Below are 18,358 nucleotides of genomic sequence, written 5' to 3'. Positions count from 1 at the left end.
GTATGTAAATATTAAAAGCATTCACTACAGAAAACAAGGTAACCATAAGTTCCATTCTTTCCCCTTAAAACCATGTAGCAAGCCTACTTTACGATTCTTTTACCTTCATACTTTTCTGGTATTTTTTTATTTAATAAACAAATTAGTGATGTTCTTCCAGAGCAACCCAGAAAATATAGCCACATGTCTAACAGGGCTCGAGACAGAAACCATTCGTCAGTCTGATTCAAACAATATGCTTTTGTTCCTATAATTTACACATTCATAAATACTGTACCCACATCAACAATGTTTTGCTAATAGCAGTAAGTGAACGATCACGACAGAAAGACAGTAATGTGCTGAATTTTAACTGTGAGCAGCATGTAGCTGAAGAAGTTTAACCAGACAATATGATTTATGGATAACATAAAAAATGACCATTTATCGACAGATATCAATATGGGTATATATATACGATAATTTATCGTGCATCCCTATTTTTTTGTAAACGAATGCCTGTAAAAAACACACTAGTTCAGCCTCCTCATTGACATCACATACATTGTTAAAGATGACATGCTGTGATCTGAAAGGATCGTATAGTTTGACATGTTCCTTGTCCATAACAAGAATTTAGGAGTTAAAATGGCAAAATCCAGGATTGTTCTGACATCTGAAGTCATGTCAGTTTTACAGCTCGTGTGATTAAATGAAAGCGAACACGGGAAATGTTTTCTGGTGACCGCAAATGAACTTTACAGTGTTTAAGATCATTGCTTCTGCTGTAGGCCATCAGCCTCCCGATCCCTGTGTTCCTTCCTGCGTCTGGCGCTTTAAAACAAATGAAAGCTGTGGATGTGAGAAGGTTGAGCGGATCACACACTGCCTGTTGAGCCCACATCAAACAGCACACAGATTTCAGGGCACGGGTTGGTGTGGATGAGAAACAGATGACTGCATGACATCATTTAGACCCTCGCACACATACAGCGGGTTTGTTTACTAAGGTACATGTGTGCTAGAGGTTTATGACTATAGGAAGTGGTTGGCAGCAGACCGCGGTGCCTCCTGTGTCACATATTTGTGAAACCTCAAATTGGTCTCGCTATTTACAGCCCTGAGGAGAGTTAAGTTAGCTGGATATTTTCAATAAGACACAGTCAGTTGAGAGTGGCATGATTTCACCATTATTTGACTCACTGATCTTCCACCACTGAGCGAATAATTAAGCAAATTTTAAGCCTTAAAGTAATTTTACTAAAAATACTTAATTTATTTTTTTACCTTTTTATTGCCAAAGAAAGAGTACAAAACTAAGGATTCTTAAGGTCCTACTTTGGCTTATTGAGGTCCAACAACAAGTTTATGTACATAGAAGGTGTAAAAACACTATTATTTTGTTATAACAGGCAGTTATTCTTACCTTACTTCTTTACTGACTCTCAAATGATTTGTTCTGTAATTCATCAGTCTAATCTCCTCCTTTGCGCTAGCCTAGTCTGCTGCGATTGGTCAGATGGTCTAGTCTGCTGCGATTGGTCAGATGGTCTAGTCTGCTGCGATTGGTCAGATGGTCTAGTCTGCTGTTATTGGTCTAAAGTGAATGAGGATCAGGAGCGACAGTGTTTGGGGAGGAGAGTGAAGTTTTCATGTCCAGTCCTAGCAAAATGAGGGCGGGGACTATATGTAGTGACGTAAATCTGCGGTGGTGTGCGAATCGCAACAGGGACGACTCGTTTGCGTGATTCAGAGTCGACTCCCTTTTCTCCAGGCCAAAAACTTTATTCATTCACTTTCGGATTAATAACTTGGCAGACATTTTACATTCACACACGGCAACATTACCCACTGCATGAAATGCCAATTTCACGATCTCATGTTATGTACTCTTTAAACACTCATGTGAAATCTTTTATATGTTTGATAAAAATATTTTCTATAGTCATGGTAAGCTATTGTCACATCCGTAACCGTTCATATTCCTCATAAACATACACATGAAAATTAAAACATTTTCTGATGTCTGGGTAGGGCTGCACAAGCCATTCGTAAGTTCTTTCTTAAATGTGAGCATAAAGTCCACACTAGAGCCTTAGTAACTACTCGATAGTTTGTAACTAACTCTAAACTAACATTTGGTCGTAAAGTAGAACGTAAAGCAATGCGTTGTTGCATAATATGATGTTTACCTTAAACAACCCAATAGCACCCTTTCATTTAAATAAAAGTTGTGTTGAAATGTTGTGAATTTCAAAACATTCTTGATTTAAACTTATTTTACCTCACATACATTTTTTATTTAATAGAATAAGTCTAATCATGAAAACATAATAGGTATTTTGTTTAATAGTTCAAATCAAACAAGATAAAGATCATAAAAAATACATTCTCTGAGAATTTATATTTCAAATTTTTGTCACATAAAGCTAGAATTGCCCATTGCTAATAAACACTACTTGCTTTTTCAATGTACCATCCAATACTCATGCTAACAAGAACGTTGGTGTAACTTTTAAACTATTTGTACTTACTGGTACTATTTAAAACCTCTTTGAATTGAATCTAATCTTTAAGTGTTTGTGATCTTAGAAACAAGTGTCTGTGTTTGTACTCTACAGCTGACTACAGTACCAGTGAGATGCTGGTCAACATGGGCAACCTGCCACTAGATGAGTTCTACCCAGCGGTCGCCATAGTGACGCTGATGCGTATCCTCCGCGACCCATCGCTGTCCAATCATCACACCATGGTGGTGCAGGCCGTCACCTTCATCTTCAAATCGCTCGGCCTGAAATGCGTGCAGTTCTTGCCGCAGGTCATGCCCACTTTCCTCAACGTCATCAGGGTGTGCGACGGCAGCATCAGAGAGGTACGCTGATGTTAAGTCTTGCTAATGAGATGGTGTTGTCTGCGAAAGATTCATGTACCAGTCCTCAAACCCATGCCGGCAAATGATCCCTTTCTATAACAGATGTATTGTTCTGATTTCATTTGATTGTGTATCGCCAACTTTTTTCTGAAACAGGGAGGATTCATTGTTGAGGTTTTAGTTGCACCTGACGTTTGTCTCCTACTTGTGTTTTTCGCCCTCAGTTCCTCTTCCAGCAGATGGGAATGGTTGTGTGCTTCGTCAAGATCCACATCCGGCCATACATGGACGATATTTTCACGCTCATTCGGGTGAGAGTCACACACATCTGCCTGCTCTTTACACAGGAACACAGGAAAGGCTGAAATGCGCACCGGTCTCACAGACGCCATTGAGAAGTGTTTTGTTTTTAGCATTTGAGCGGCTGCTCTGCTGTGATTTACAGCAGTCGGTGGTAAATGTCAGCGCATGTTAGTCGCATCGAGAGGGCGCTTTCTTTTAAGTGAACCCCTGCTGTTATGCTGCAGCCTGATATGAGCCAGCAAGAGGCATTTAAAGCTCTCATATAAAAGCGTTGGCAGGTCAGAGCGTCTGTGACACTTTGTGTGTCTTTCTCTTTTAGTCATCAGTGGATTATTGACAGTTTAATGAAGTGCCCGATCATTCTTTCCACTCACATCATCACACCACATCACTCCAAAACTTTTCAGGCATAGCAACACGTAGAATATCACATGTTTTTCACGCCACTGTTCAGAAGCATCGCCACGGATTCAAACCGCACGACACCAAACTATAAGCTAAAACTGTTGACAGTAAAGTTGTATACATTTAGATTACTTAAAGGGATAGTTCACCCAAAAATGAAAATTCTGTCATTATTTCTCACTCTCTCATTGAGAAAGATAAAGATATTTGGATGTATGCCTGAAACCAGATCTTGGAACAAATTGACTTCCATAGTAGGAAAATGACCATGGTATCAAAAGTGTTTGCAGTCCTACATTCTTCAAGAGAACAAAAAAATGATAAAGTAAGTTCCTACTATGGTAGTCCAAGAACTGTTTGGTTAAAAGCATTCTTTCAAAGATCTTTCTCTGTGTTCATCAAATTTATTTATACAGTTTTTACACAGCTAGAAGGTGAGGAAATGATGACAGAATTTTAGTTTTTGGGTGAAGTTTCCCTTTAAGAATTAAAAGGGGAAATGCAGGTAAAATGGAATTATAATTCAATCCTGTGTGATGTTGATTTCTACTAATAACACTTTCATTTTGTTTAAATCAACACTACACTGAAAAAAGTAAACTTTGTACAACTTAAAAAAAATTACTTCAACTTGTTGCAAGAATTAAATTATATTTATGACTTGTTTGAAATGTTTGAAATTCTCAATTTTTATACATTTCAACAAACCAGCATTATTGTCATTGTGTTTGCTTTAGTTGAGCTAGAATATTTATTATGAAGGTGAACTGTTCCTTTATCATTTATGTATTTAGTAGAGAACTCTGGGGGTCAAACACAATAACATACCAATTGAGCTAACATTAACAATAGTATATCAATATTATACTTAATGTATAAATAATTGTTAACCTAATTTATAAATGCCACATATTTGTCGTTCATGAGACCTAATGCGTTAAGTAACATTACCAAATGGCATGAAATCAGATTTTAACCAAGGGTGATGATTTCCCTGATCAACGTGTCGCAGTAAGTTTTTAAACTTTGTTAGCCAAGGTAAAATAACGCCTATTTTTAATATAACCCTGTGTTCCTGACGCGTAGAGCACCTGGTGATATCGATGTCACACCCTAGTGGCACATTTTGCATTTCTTAACCTTTTTATTGGGACAAAAGTCATTGAGTCAATTACGGACGGAATCGGTCATCTTGAATATTTCTGATTATACTTAACAACAGGTCAGCATGTCCAAATGTCTAGTGTGCGTATTATCTGAGACACTGGGATATGGTGGTTTTCTTTTTGTAGGAATACTGGACTCCAAACAACCCAATGCAGAACACCATCATTCTGCTGATCGAGCAGATCGTGGTGGCTCTCGGTGGAGAGTTTAAACTTTACCTGCCCCAGCTGATCCCGCACATGCTGCGAGTCTTCATGCACGACAGCAGCCCTGGACGCAGCGTCACCATCAAGGTAAGCGCAGCACTGATGTTGTCGATTAAGTCTATTAAGAAAGATTATTATCGGCTCATTCAAACGGAACGTGCATGACACATAAACAGCCAGTGGCATTTATACCTTGAAACGTATTTGTTACCGTTAGATAAAACAAACTAACATGAAGTGTCACTGTGAGTCAGTTAGGTCCTTTCTAATCATGTCAAATCTGTGTTGAAGAACTAAAACGATAGATGCAAAGAAGTTGCTTTAGTTCACTGATATACCAAACTGTCTCTGTGAGCCGCTGGACGTCTGCGCTCATGTCTGAACACACTGTTTTAAATCATGTAAATATCAGACGGGTTCACGTTCAGGTACAGATGATGTCATGTCCTATAAAGCCTTCTCATGTGATCTCATGACCAAAATACCCTCACTGGATTTACTGCTCCTCCGTGTCTTTATTTAGGTCATATGAGAACAATAATTTTGGGACAGTTTAGGGTGTGTTTGCGATATGTTTATAGATTTATATTTATTTATTCTTAATCTTTTATTGGGTGGTTGGTTCATTCATTAGGTGATGTGTGTAATTATTAGAAAGGAAGAAAGAATTTATATTAGATTGAAATAAAATGTGGTCTGAAAATGTACTGGCCATTAGACAGAAATAGTTCTAGGCTTAATGCCGCATGGACCAATCACAATTAAGTGTTCCGGAGAGCGCTGTAATAGATCAAGGTCATGTGCCGCAGAGTTTATAGATAAATACGTGATCCTGGCCAAACTGTGGCTTGTGAACCCCCTGTCCCCCCACACGCTTCAAAAGGAAGTTAAGAATATGAGAGCTTCCCAGAGCTCTTCAATCATCAGACGTCTGGAGAAAGTCTCCCCTGACAGACGTGTGTGGCTACAGGCCAAAGCCACACGTCCTTCTGCTGTTATTCAGCCCCACATCCACAGTCTGGGTCTGCTATCTCTCTCACGCCGCTCAGAGTCCAGAGAGAACCCACCGTCTCTGTGAGAGCATTGAGGTCGACCTGAAGGAGCCGTGAACCACCTGACAGTTCTTATAGGAGAGAACGAGAACAAAAGCTCAAGTGTAGAAGTTTTGACCTTGTGTTTGCCAGGTCTAGAGCAAGGTTTGCCAGGTTCTCTCCTATCATGACGCTGTCAGCTTTATACATTTTATTTGGGATTTCCCTTTTGATTTTTTATTAAAGTCCCAGTGAAATAAAAAAAGACTATTCTTATTTTTTCATGAAATATTGCATAGTAAATAGCTTATCAATGTGGGTCATTTTCTTTTAAAATGCATTGCCCTTATAATCTTCAAATCTGAAAATGGACTTCCGCCCTGAAATGACAATCCATCTCAAATGACGTAAACTAGACGGCTTGGGCGGAGCTTCCGTTAACTCCCCCCCTTCAACTGTTTGTACACATCCAATCAATTCCCCGGGAAAAATGCAAGTCACGCCCACTAATTTTCTCCTTTGAAATTCCTTTTCACTCGGAAATGTGTCAGAATACGAAAGTAAAAATGTTCGCAACTTCCGGTTCATGGGGACTTTAAGGTTTAATGTTGTTAAAAGTCAACACTGCAATAAAATGATGTAATGATGACAGGCAGTCTCACAGTGCACACATACCATGAGTGAAGTGTGTAACATTGCACACCACTACATTTCGATAGTGTCATAATATTTTTAACAAAATATAAATATCTTCAGTATGTAAATAATAATAAAATGAATGAAAGTCTTTCACTGAAAAAGTACAATTGAAGTTCACTTTAAAAAGGAATTAAGAATGCTAAACCCTACACTCTAACACTTTGTTTGTGTTATGCTGTTTAAAACTCGATGTGTTACTTTAACACATTTTGTGTTGTTTGGTGTAAAATAAATGAAAAGGGACAACACAAGTTGTGTTAAAAGCAACACAGAGATGTGTTAAGTAAGACAGATTTGTGGCCACACAGCTCTACAATAAAACATTTATTTTTTGTCATGTCACAATGTAATATTATTTTGTATTGATGTGCAAGTGTCAGAATTCAGACATCCTCTTGTTTTCTAGCTGTTAATGGCGATACAGCTGTTTGGAGCAAACCTGGACGACTACCTCCACCTGCTGCTGCCGCCCATAGTTAAACTGTTTGACGCCCCTGATGTCCCACTGCAGGCCCGCAAGTCAGTATACATGCACTGATCTGAATAACTCTTTATCTTAACAAAATAAAATGCATTATTTACTCACTCTCATGATATCTTAGTTGTAAATGACTTTCATATTGGATGTCATGAGGATGAGTATATAATGTGTAACCAGGGCTAGCCCAGCCTCTGTTGGTGCCCTGCGCCCCTTCACAAAATAAATGAATACATTAATAAAATATCAGAAAAATGAACTTGAATTGTGATTAACAATTAGTAAATAAATAACAACTAAAAATATTATAATAAGAATGTTTCAAATGATCTGCTCATTGTTTGAAAACAATGCTTGTAATACAAATACAAAAACAAATGTTTCATTATTATTATTGTTATTTAGATAAAGGTTAACAAGAAAGGTTTTTAAACATTCTGTGCAAATGCTGTAGGGACACAAATAAAAGTTTATTGGATTGTTTTATATTTTAGACTTTAGAGCTAGTTTACATTACACATGCATAATGAACACTGATTAATTGTGATCATGTCACGATGAAAGAAGCTGTTCACATGTCACGTTTTTTTTTGCGCTCTAGTCTGGCACCACCTTTGCCACGGGCCGGCCCTGTGCGTAACTATAGATCAAATTACATTTTTGGGCTGAACTATTCCTTTAATGAAGACTACAGCACAAAGTACACTCTCCTGTTTGCTCACCTCGCCAAAATAAATACAGGTACAGGCATCGGTATTGGTATCAGTATGCATGAAAAATGCATCGTGCATTGTGCACTTGATCTTTAAAAAATGCTATCATAGCATCCCTACAATACAGTGATGTGTAGGGAGTGAATTGACTTTAAGAATGAGCACAAGGCACTGGAGGTGGTGAAATAGGTTGTGCATTTGTATTGAGGACAGAAGTGAGTCAGGTGACCCCGGATCACATGAAGCCCAGCGCTTTTGGCCAGCTTTTGCTTTATTATTCTCCGCGAAACGGTTTTTACAGACATGAATCTGTATTTGATCCCTGCTGTTTTACTGACAGACTGCTGAGAAGAGTTTAAAAGAGAATTTTGAAGGGAAAGTCAGACACGGATTGTATTTTATTAAAGTGCTTGATTTTGTTGGCAGTATAGTGGTACAGATGTTCCTTTTTTCTTGGGAAGAAGAGCTTTTATAAGATTTTAACATCAGACAAAAATCTAAAAAACTTCCACTTAAGGAGTTACCTGAGGCGCATCTAAAATGTCATAAACACCAACAACTTTACTTCTAACAACATTTAAGAGAAAAATTGCATCTACACTAATATAACAAAAAGATACAGATGCTTGAGATCACTTTCACAACTTATTTTTCAGCAGATAAATGATAAAACAGTCGAAACTTGGATTTATTAAAGCTCTTGCTTATTTACAATGTGAAACTGCAGCATGCAAGCTTGGACATCTGTTGGTCAGGACGCTTATATAGAAATCTTTATATCGTTGGTGTTAACAGGCACCATAACAACCCCAAAACAACAGGTTAAACCCCGGCAACCACCTACACCACCATAGCAACACTGAAAGCACTATTTTGCATAAAACGTAACCCTTTTTTTTATCTCACTAAGTAACCTAAGCTTGTGTTTGTTTTCTTTCTGCTCCTCAGGGTGGCCTTAGAGACTTTAGACCGATTGACAGAGTCTCTGGACTTCACAGATTATGCCTCCAGAATTATTCACCCTATCGTGCGCACTCTCGACGTCACTCCAGAGCTGAGGAACACCTCCATGGACACGCTGTCCTCGCTGGTCTTTCAGCTCGGCAAAAAGGTACGAGTCGTGGATGACTGTCTCTAAGTTTCCATGTGCCCTTGGGTTAACTTCTGACATTTTGTAAGGTCTGTAAAGTTGCCATTATGCCGTCATCTTGTGGAAAAAGCTATTTTATGCTAGAATGCCCATAATATTACTCCTTGAACGAAACTTTGTTGTAAAGCGACCGTCTAATGATTTCCTAGTGTCTCGCTAAGTGTGCTATGAGGCTTTCGATCAGAGACGGGCTGAGGTCATTGCTTTACCCGTTCCCGCTCTTAAAATTACCAGGCAACATGTGGCCGTCGTGAGCACCGCTGCTTTTGATCACTGGAACCCACAGTCCTCAGTTTCCTGAGTTGGAGGAACTACACATTGTTATTTGTGTACTGGCCACCAAAAGGCCTTTAGTCACATGGACCTTTAGGACACATTTGTATGTGCATAATGCGAAAAAAGTAGTACGTTCAGTAGCATTCGTTTGTGCTGTGGTATTAAAGTAAGTTTGAAACATTTGTGCCATCTGCCTTTTTATCCTCCACAGTATCAGATCTTCATCCCCATGGTGAACAAAGTCATGTTGAGACATCGCATCAACCACCAGCGCTATGATGTGCTCATCTGTCGGATCGTAAAGGTCAGTGTCCCGCCCTCCACAAGCCCACGCACGTAATGTAAAAAAGCACATTTTTTAGGCATAAAGTAGGTCCCTGTCGACTGTTCATTCTTGTCAGAGGGTTGAAACAAAACCCCTCTTGTATTCTTCTGGAGAAGCTTGCTTCCATTTCCTGAAGTCAGCCCCCTGTGTGAATCACCAATCCTTCTTTGCTAGTGAACCCAGACTTCCTGTTTCAGCCGGTGGCCCCTTGCCACCCAAAAACTATTTGCCTGTCTCCTTGTCACGCATGATATTCCCTACCAGCACATAATGCTGCTCAACAGAACAGTGTCCTGCTTGAGCTTTTTCAGTTGGATTTTATTTTTTATCGATTTTTTTCGGTTCATTTTTGCCAATGGAACTCAAACTTTACCTAAGTGGAAGTGATTAGCCCTTCGGGTATTTATTGATCATTTATTGATCTGTTTCACCTATAGACATTATTATTACTCAGCTCGTTGGAATGCGTGATTGGCCATTTGCAGGTATGTTATTCCCGGATTAGAGCCCTGCATTTCAGCCCGAGCCCATCGGTGTCCGACTTTTTATGCCCCTAGGGCCGGGCTTAAAAATCTACACTTGAAAAAACTACATTTAACAAACATAAAATCACTCCAAACATTGTTATAAATTAACTTTACAAACAAAATAAAACGAAATATAATAATTTTTCCGTTAAAAACAAAATCGAAGCTATATTAATGAGTGTAACAGTAGTATGAGCTGTGTTGGTGCAGCGAAAAAAAAGACGGGCTTCGGGTCGGACAAATATGTTGATAAGCTGCTGGACAGGGCCGGGCTACAACCCGTGCCTCTCGGACCTTTAATAACATACTGTATATGACATATTTACAAATGATTCAAGCAAATTGCCTGTTCGTGACTTGAACTTCGTTTCTTACCTTAAAACCGAAAGTAAACAGCTTTTCTCGCAGAAGGTCACCATCCGGTTAAAATGAGCTAATCAAATATTTCAAATTCATGTCCAGTTTTTTCTCATGTGGAAATTAGCCAAGCAATAAGCGGGATAACACACAAACAGCCGGCTGTTATCGCGAAATAAGCCCCTTTGTCTGGGCCTATTTCTCCAATAACAACCGGCTGCCTATACATTATCCCTTAAACAACACTACAGTACAAGTTTCTGTAAAGCTCTTAGAAGCCCCATGTACTGTAAAGCACTAAAGGAGTAAATGTGAGTGTATTTTTGTTGTTTATTATGTGTACTGCTGTCTTGTTCTCAGGGCAATACTCTGGCTGAAGAGGAGGAAGACCCTCTAATCTTTCAGCACAGACAGTTGCGCAGTAATCAGAGCGATACTCTGGTCAGCGGGCCTGTGGAGTCGGGACCCATGAAGAAACTGCACGTCAGCACAACAGCACTTCAGAAGGTCCGTATGATGACGTGTCCCCTCCCGTAATGGAGCGCTTGTCTCTGTTTTTGTGGGTTGCCACTAACGGCTGGTTTTTAACGAAGCGCCCGCAATGCGATGTTTCTATTAATACCAGACGTCGAAATGAAAATAAAGCGGCTTTGGCACCGTCAGTGGAAATCTGATTAGAACATCTAGTTTATGTTATCATCAAGCACAGATATTTTCTTTGGTTGGTATCGTGTGAGGGTGAATGAGCTGTCATTCATTGCGTCTTTAAATGATGAAGTTTAATCAAACCTGCCTTCGAGGTGCTCAGTCAAGTGGCGTGCAGAAAATGCTTCTTGAAATGGCGTTAAGGCCCGTAACACTCTTGCACGAAAATATTCAGACGTGAAATGTGGCCATTGTTATGCAAGCACGGTCCTGTTGTTCATGCAAAGCGCGCTCTGGCATTATTGAGACACTAACAAACTGAAGGAGGTGATGGAGCTACACCAGTTGACTGGGAAGTTGTTATTTAGGTTTACAAATGTTGAAAGTTTACCTAAAAAACCTGTTCATAAACATAGGCATTGCTGTCACATTGGATGATTATGCTGAAACAGCGATGATGATCATGTGTCCTGCAGGTTATCTCTTCTCGTTCATTAAACACATGATGATGATGAGCAGGTGCTGCCTGTCAGATCTATCCACTGTCATTATTTCATTCTTCCCTCGCCCAGATATTAAACGTTCAACCAAGGAGGAATGTTTTCTGCTCGACAGCCTCACACGGATGTTGATTTTATGTTCAGATCAGCTTTAATCACAGATGGCTGGGAAATCAATGGCTCTGTTCCAACACAAAGAGCGTTTTAAGACGAAAGAATTCAATGCCGTGGGGAAAACACAGAACAAGATGGTGGACAGGAGCTTAGCGCATGTCCCAAAACCCTCACAAGACTCCAAGGCGGATGAGATGCTACCTAAGAAGTTGACTGCTTATGTAGGCAGTAGGTGGCAGTTTATTGTGTCTGTGGTTGTTTTTATTAACTGCTTTTGGAACAGACCATAGATCTCTCAGTCATCTGATCTTCCATTGTTGGGTCTTGTGACTAATTGCCGGTGATGTTTCATTATTTCTGAGTCAGTTTGAATAACAGCATGTGTTAAATGAATACATATAAATGGAATGGACTGATCGGGCCGATTTGTACTTTGTGCAGGCGTGGGGTGCAGCCAGGAAGGTGTCCAAAGATGACTGGCTGGAGTGGTTGAGACGTCTCAGCGTGGTCTTGCTGAAAGAGTCGTCCTCACCCGCGCTGCGTTCCTGCTGGTCTCTGGCGCAGACGTATATACCACTCGCAAGGTGAACTTTACTTTCCTCTTTCTTCAAAAGTGTCAGTGAAATGCAACAGTTTGGAACAGTCAGCAGAGCTGGTTGGAAAAGTATTTTTCCCGTTCATTTCCATTTTCAAAGCGTTCTTCTGTAAAGTTGTTGAAACCAACGAGATGAATTGCGTTACTATCTTCTATTTACATCAAAAAAAGAAATAACTGGAAAAAGCGGTGTGGATCTTCAAGTCTGAATCTCCCTCCAAGAGACTGTTTCAAAGCCACCTGTTCAGCTGCCAATAAACCGATAGAGCTCAACACGTTTTAACAGCGTTTCCCACACAATGCATTTTCTTGGGGTGTTCGCCAAGGTGTATTAATGGCCGCCCAAGTATATGTGGCGTCAAATTTAGTAATGTTTTATTCATCCGTGATAATGACTGTATCTGTGATCGATTAACTAGTGGATACGCAGCAATTCCGCGTCTTCTCTCGTTCCTGACTTGTTATGCTGTGAGTGGCGGCGTGCACGTCTTCCTCTTCCCTGTTCGCACGCACTCTCTTCCGATGAGCTCCATGTGTGTGCGAGCCCTCGGCCTCTCGACCATAAGTTAGCTCCATGTAGTGTAATTAACTGTCACTTGCATTTAATATCAAAGAAGCGTTCATAATAAAGCAACACATTGTGGAGAAAGGGCAAACAGCATATGTCTCAATGTTGATGTACTGTATTGTTATTTTGTCCGATGCGTTTATAAATCAGGATTAAGCAGCAGTTAAAGTGACTGCTGGTGGCAGTCAGTTATGAAATACAGTGTAGAAAAACAGATATCAAGTGCTCATGATGTCACAGATATGCTAATTAGTTTGTGATGTCATCAGCGCCACAAGTCTGTCAAAACCCTGTGGGAAACACTGTACACTTTTGAGATTAGCACACAGTTGTTGTCTAAGGGAGATTTGTAGATTCTATCAAGATGGCTGTAATTTAACACATTTGTTATGTATTTTCGATAACTACATCTACCTAGACACATTTGATTAAATCAGAACGGAAACTTAACAAGTTATAAGTGAAATGAGAATTTTAAAATGACATGACCATAAATCGTGTTAAATCGGTTTAAAACCGTTTTGGAACCATTAATCGTGTATACACATTTCATATCATCTAAACAAGCGATAATATTTGTTTTAACCGTGACCCCTTTAACAACAACTCATTGTGCGATTACCTCATTGCACATGCGGTTTCAGTTTTCAATCCGATCATGTGTTCAAATGTCCCGTCAAACAGATTAAAACAAGTATAAACCACCTCTTACAATCCTGGTTAAATGTTGATCGTCCGAGCAATTTTGATTTCGATTAAGGTGTTTACATGGAGCATTTTCATTTGGATTGGACTTTTAAACCTATTACAATCGAAACACAATGGTCCATGTAAACACATCAACTGCCACAAAAAATGGCCAATATAAATAAACCCAAATAGTGACGGTTCTTTTTTGAAGTCAACCTTGAAATTGTGTACGCTGCATTGCTTTGTGTTCCCCCATTAACATGAATTCAACCAAAACATACAATTCTACAATGATAGAAAATCAATACTCTTGATCGGTGGTCTTGTTTTTCTGGTGTTTGATTGGACAAAATTGATGATAAATTTTGGATTTCATAAAATGAGACAAAAACCAGATCCATCCTGGGCCCCCCGGAGAGCCATTGCCCCCAGTCTGACAACCACTGACATAACCAGCCCACAAATACACATGAAATTCACTTTGCTTATGCTTAACAAAATAAATGATTTCCTGCTAAACATGAACATAGCCACATCCTGTGTTTATTACAAAGCAACTAGACGTTGCGTTGTGTTGCTTTTGCCAAACTAAATGGTTGTTGTTTGCCAAAGTTTGTTTGCTGTCAACATTCTGATTTTACAGACGTAACAGTATTATTTTCAGTGTATTTGCTTCGAAACCATGTGTATTGTAAAAATAAACTTATTTTGCAAATAAACAGCAGATGTTTTTACTTTGATCTCAAAAGCTGATGGATGTTCAAGACTTGTATAACTTGATAATGTCCATTCTGTCGTGTCTGCTTCACAGGGATCTCTTTAATGCAGCGTTCCTATCGTGCTGGTCAGAGCTCAGTGAAGATCAGCAGGATGAACTGATCCGCAGTATTGAGCTCGCTCTCACCTCTCAGGATATCGCCGAGGTCACGCAGACGCTGCTCAACCTCGCAGAGTTCATGGAACACAGTGACAAGGTCAGTCGGGCGTCTGCAGTCCCAGAATACAGTCTGATCGGTCATTTCCATGATGTTTGTGAACACCAGGCTGAAGTCCCATAATCTAATCTAATGAGCGTCGAGGTTTGATTTCAACCATTCATTTCGATGATCTCAAGCTTTCACATGAACTTACTTAAGTAAATAAGGATGAAACACGTTTTTTAAAAGAGCCACATCAAGTTCTTAGTCTCTTAGAAGTCAAGGCCTTTATTATGTGATGTGCATTTCAAGTTTGAACACTTCTGTTCTTGACAAAAGAGCATATTTCACTCCCTCTTTTATTGGAAGGCACTTGGTTGGAAAACGAAGGTGCTGTTTTTATTGGTCTTGGTTTGTTAAATATCACTGTAAAACCCAAGCTTCAGGTGAGATGCTCCTGAATCACGTGCAGGTGTATCGCTGTGTCTCGTCCAGCGAGGTCATTCATTTGCCTTAATAAACATAATTGCTACTTCACTGTGCGATGAAGCCTGTGAAGTGAGTTCTTGTCCTGCACTTGGGGACGATCAGATTTCTTTCCATATTCCTCAACACAATGAGATCATCCGCAATGAGTGGAAATGAATGGTGCATTTGTTCGGATTTATTCCGGCACAACACACACGGCTCACACCCTTCAGTGATGACATAGCAGATGGCCAGTAATGTGTGAGAGCTGTGAAGTGAAGAGTTTGCTCAGAGGGGGTTTGTTATATAAGCGTGACTCCATTTCTTCTGTATTCAGGCCTGTTTCATGTTTGTTTTAATATATATGTATATTTGTCTTTTAGGGGCCACTTCCCTTGAGAGATGACAATGGCATTGTTCTGCTGGGAGAGAGAGCTGCTAAATGTCGAGCCTATGCCAAGGCCTTACATTACAAGGAGCTTGAGTTCCAGAAGGGCGCTTCACCCCTTATCTTAGAGTCTCTGATCAGGTAGGACCCTGCAGGATTAAATATAAACACCCCTTTCGTTAAAAATAGAAAATATTTTATGAGGTGTTTTAGCCTTGCATTTATATAAACTGAGGTTTAGGGGCACAAAAACATAATGATTGTGATATTTTCACACCCACGTTTTTTATGGCATATGGGAGTACTTAAAGATGAGGTAACACACACAGTTTCTGCCAATCTCATATTCATATTGAGTACCTATAGAGTAGTATTGCATACTTTGTATCTTCAAACAGTATTTGGTTCAAATTTAAATTTATAAAAGACAGATACAGCTGTACGATTATTTCCAGAAAAATACGAGCGCCTGGAGGCGTGCAGTGGGGCGGAGCTACAGCATGAGCACACATGACATCATCGCATTGATTCACTAAGTTCATGTTGTTTACATTATGCACATACACAGCGATTGCCAACAAAAGTTTGACTTACAGCGTGCGGTTCATGTCCGGCATCTTTTTGCGCTGGGACCTTCGGGGACCATCAATCAGATCTCCAAATCCAGCGTTTTATCCACTGTTAATATAATATTCCTCACCGAAATGCAGTGAACAAACAAATGAAGAGTTTTTTTTTTTTTTTTTCAAATTATGTTTTTTTCTTGTGCATTCCAATTAATATCAATCAAATTGCAGTTGGTTTGTTTTGATTTAAGACATAATAACTAAAAAAATACAGCTAACTAACACCATAAACACAATAAAAACATTTAACAGAGTTATCTCATTTTGGAACCAAACTCTTCAAATACAGCTGAACTTCTGTCAGGCGAGTGAAACGACATTGATGGGCTTGTTCTTTCTCACGTTAACTGGATGACGCGTGCGCTTGCTCTTTCACTTGTTGGATGATGCGGGGATGGACGTGCTTTGTCCAATAAGGGACCAAGAACCCTTGTTACGAAATGGGAATCCACGGAGTGAATTGAGCACAAAAATTCTGCGTTTTTTGACAAGTTGACATGTCTAGCATGAGAAGACAGCACCTTTAACATTGTTAAGAAATGAGAATGCATGAACACCGTCGCACATCCCCTCTAAAGATGTTTTTCAAGCCAAATCATTTTACAGAGAAGAGTTCTGAATATTTGGCCAAAAGGCATCCCAGACCTGGCACCAGATGTTTCTTTTGTTTACACCTGATCGTGAACTCGACCTGGTATCCTGCTGATCTCTGAAAGTTTCCATCCACCCTCACACATTTATTTGACAGAGCAGCCATACAGTCAGAGTGTGTTTTCCAGGCCTTTCATTGGACGCTTGCCCTTCATCCATTCTGTATCTGGCTCGACCTTCCTATGGAGCTGTTTTCAATTTCTGAAGACCTGGTGAGCTTACAATGATATGATTTCAATACATTCCAGCTGCCTTTCACCTCTTCAGGATTTCCCATGAGCACCCTTCAGAGGCCTCCGTTACCTGTGCACTCATTTTCATTCAACACGTTCAATTCTTACAACATTTGATTCTTTAGTCACTCTTAACACACCTCACACAAAGGCACAATCCAATAAAATCATCTGTAGAACCATTAGGATTTGGAATTTTGCATTTGACAGAAGCTTTTATCCAAAGCGACTTACATTTCACAATATCTTACATTTGTTTCTAAGTATGTGCATTCCCTGGGTTGGAACCAGTGACCTTGGTGTTGCTAGCGCCATGCTCTAACCTCTGAGGCGCAGAAAAGCATTGATTAAGATGAAGGAAATTCTGCCCGATTATCTTGCAGTGTGTGACCGCCTTAAACTTCCTTCAATACTTCAGTCAGCAAGAATTCATTTTACCTCCGTATGTGAGGTCCTGTGTTGTAGGAGTACATCAGCACATAGATATAGTGTATGATCACTGCAGACAGGAGAGATGAAAGGAGGTCACAGAGAGACGCTTGGTTGTGTTGTCAGAGGAGTATGTGGTTTGATTTGTTAACTTCGTGCCTTCTGATTTGTCAACAAGTGTGGTCCACCTTTGTCAAATTAATGCATCAATCTCTGTATTGTTTGCAAGGCATTTTCTCAGGGAATTTCAAACAAACTTCTTTAAGTAAGAGAAGACAGGCTTGTTGTTGATCCAGTCCAATTTCTTGGTTCTTTGCTATTGTTTTGCCTTGTTTGTGTTTTGTCTTTGTAAAATTCTGTTGTGTGGCAAAAAACAAAGACACTTCTTCCTGTCCACTTCGCTTGCTTTCCATGACTCGGTGTGCGTGTCCGATGATGACTGTGTCATTTCTAGATGAATTAAGTAGGCTATTGTTTTTCTGGGATATATTGCTTAATAATTAAACATGTGATCACATTTTACCATCCATCAGTGTTATCTGTCAGTGCATCGGTGTGTCGGGCAAAGCACAGCTTGACTTTATTAAAGCAATATTTAAAGATACACAGAGATGAGCTGGCTTTTCCTGGGAAAACAAAGGAATGGAGCAAACACATGAGAGCTTACATTTATTTGAGACTTCGCAGTTATAATAGTTTTTATTTTTGTCAATATTTTAAATTAGCTTTAATTTTGATTGAGATTTTAAGTTCATTTTAGTTCAATTTCGAGCAATTCTGTTTTATGCTTTTGTCATTTCAATTGTTTATTTTTTATGTTGCTATATACTGTGAGTTAAATCCTATTTATTTTAGTTTATTATTATTATTTAAGTGCTTTAAACTTGTTTCAGTTTATTTCTGAATAGTTTTCTTTGAGTAAACTAAAATAACCTTGCATTTATGCAAATTAAGAAGTAATTAACATTTAACACTTAAACAGCATAGTTCCATTGAACTCGGATGTAAAATACATTTTGCACACTATAGTGGTTGGGTGAAGGAAA

The 18,358-nt window shown here is 39.4% G+C and overlaps 1 protein-coding gene across 1 annotated transcript in view; it reads left to right on the top strand.

Annotated features, from left to right (window-relative positions):
- Positions 1-18,358, top strand: part of mtor (mechanistic target of rapamycin kinase) — an 85,556-nt gene that overhangs the window by 16,157 nt on the left and 51,041 nt on the right. The window contains exons 19-28 of the mRNA XM_056772590.1: positions 2,601-2,851; positions 3,076-3,162; positions 4,852-5,019; positions 7,069-7,181; positions 8,802-8,964; positions 9,491-9,583; positions 10,849-10,995; positions 12,189-12,331; positions 14,412-14,574; positions 15,369-15,514. Of these exons, the coding sequence (XP_056628568.1) occupies positions 2,601-2,851; positions 3,076-3,162; positions 4,852-5,019; positions 7,069-7,181; positions 8,802-8,964; positions 9,491-9,583; positions 10,849-10,995; positions 12,189-12,331; positions 14,412-14,574; positions 15,369-15,514 (1,474 nt within the window). The remainder of the gene's footprint in view (positions 1-2,600; positions 2,852-3,075; positions 3,163-4,851; positions 5,020-7,068; positions 7,182-8,801; positions 8,965-9,490; positions 9,584-10,848; positions 10,996-12,188; positions 12,332-14,411; positions 14,575-15,368; positions 15,515-18,358) is intronic.

The sequence above is a fragment of the Triplophysa dalaica genome, chromosome 18, assembly GCF_015846415.1.
Source record: "Triplophysa dalaica isolate WHDGS20190420 chromosome 18, ASM1584641v1, whole genome shotgun sequence".
NCBI lineage: Eukaryota > Metazoa > Chordata > Actinopteri > Cypriniformes > Nemacheilidae > Triplophysa > Triplophysa dalaica.
This window is presented reverse-complemented; position numbering and strand designations above follow the sequence as displayed.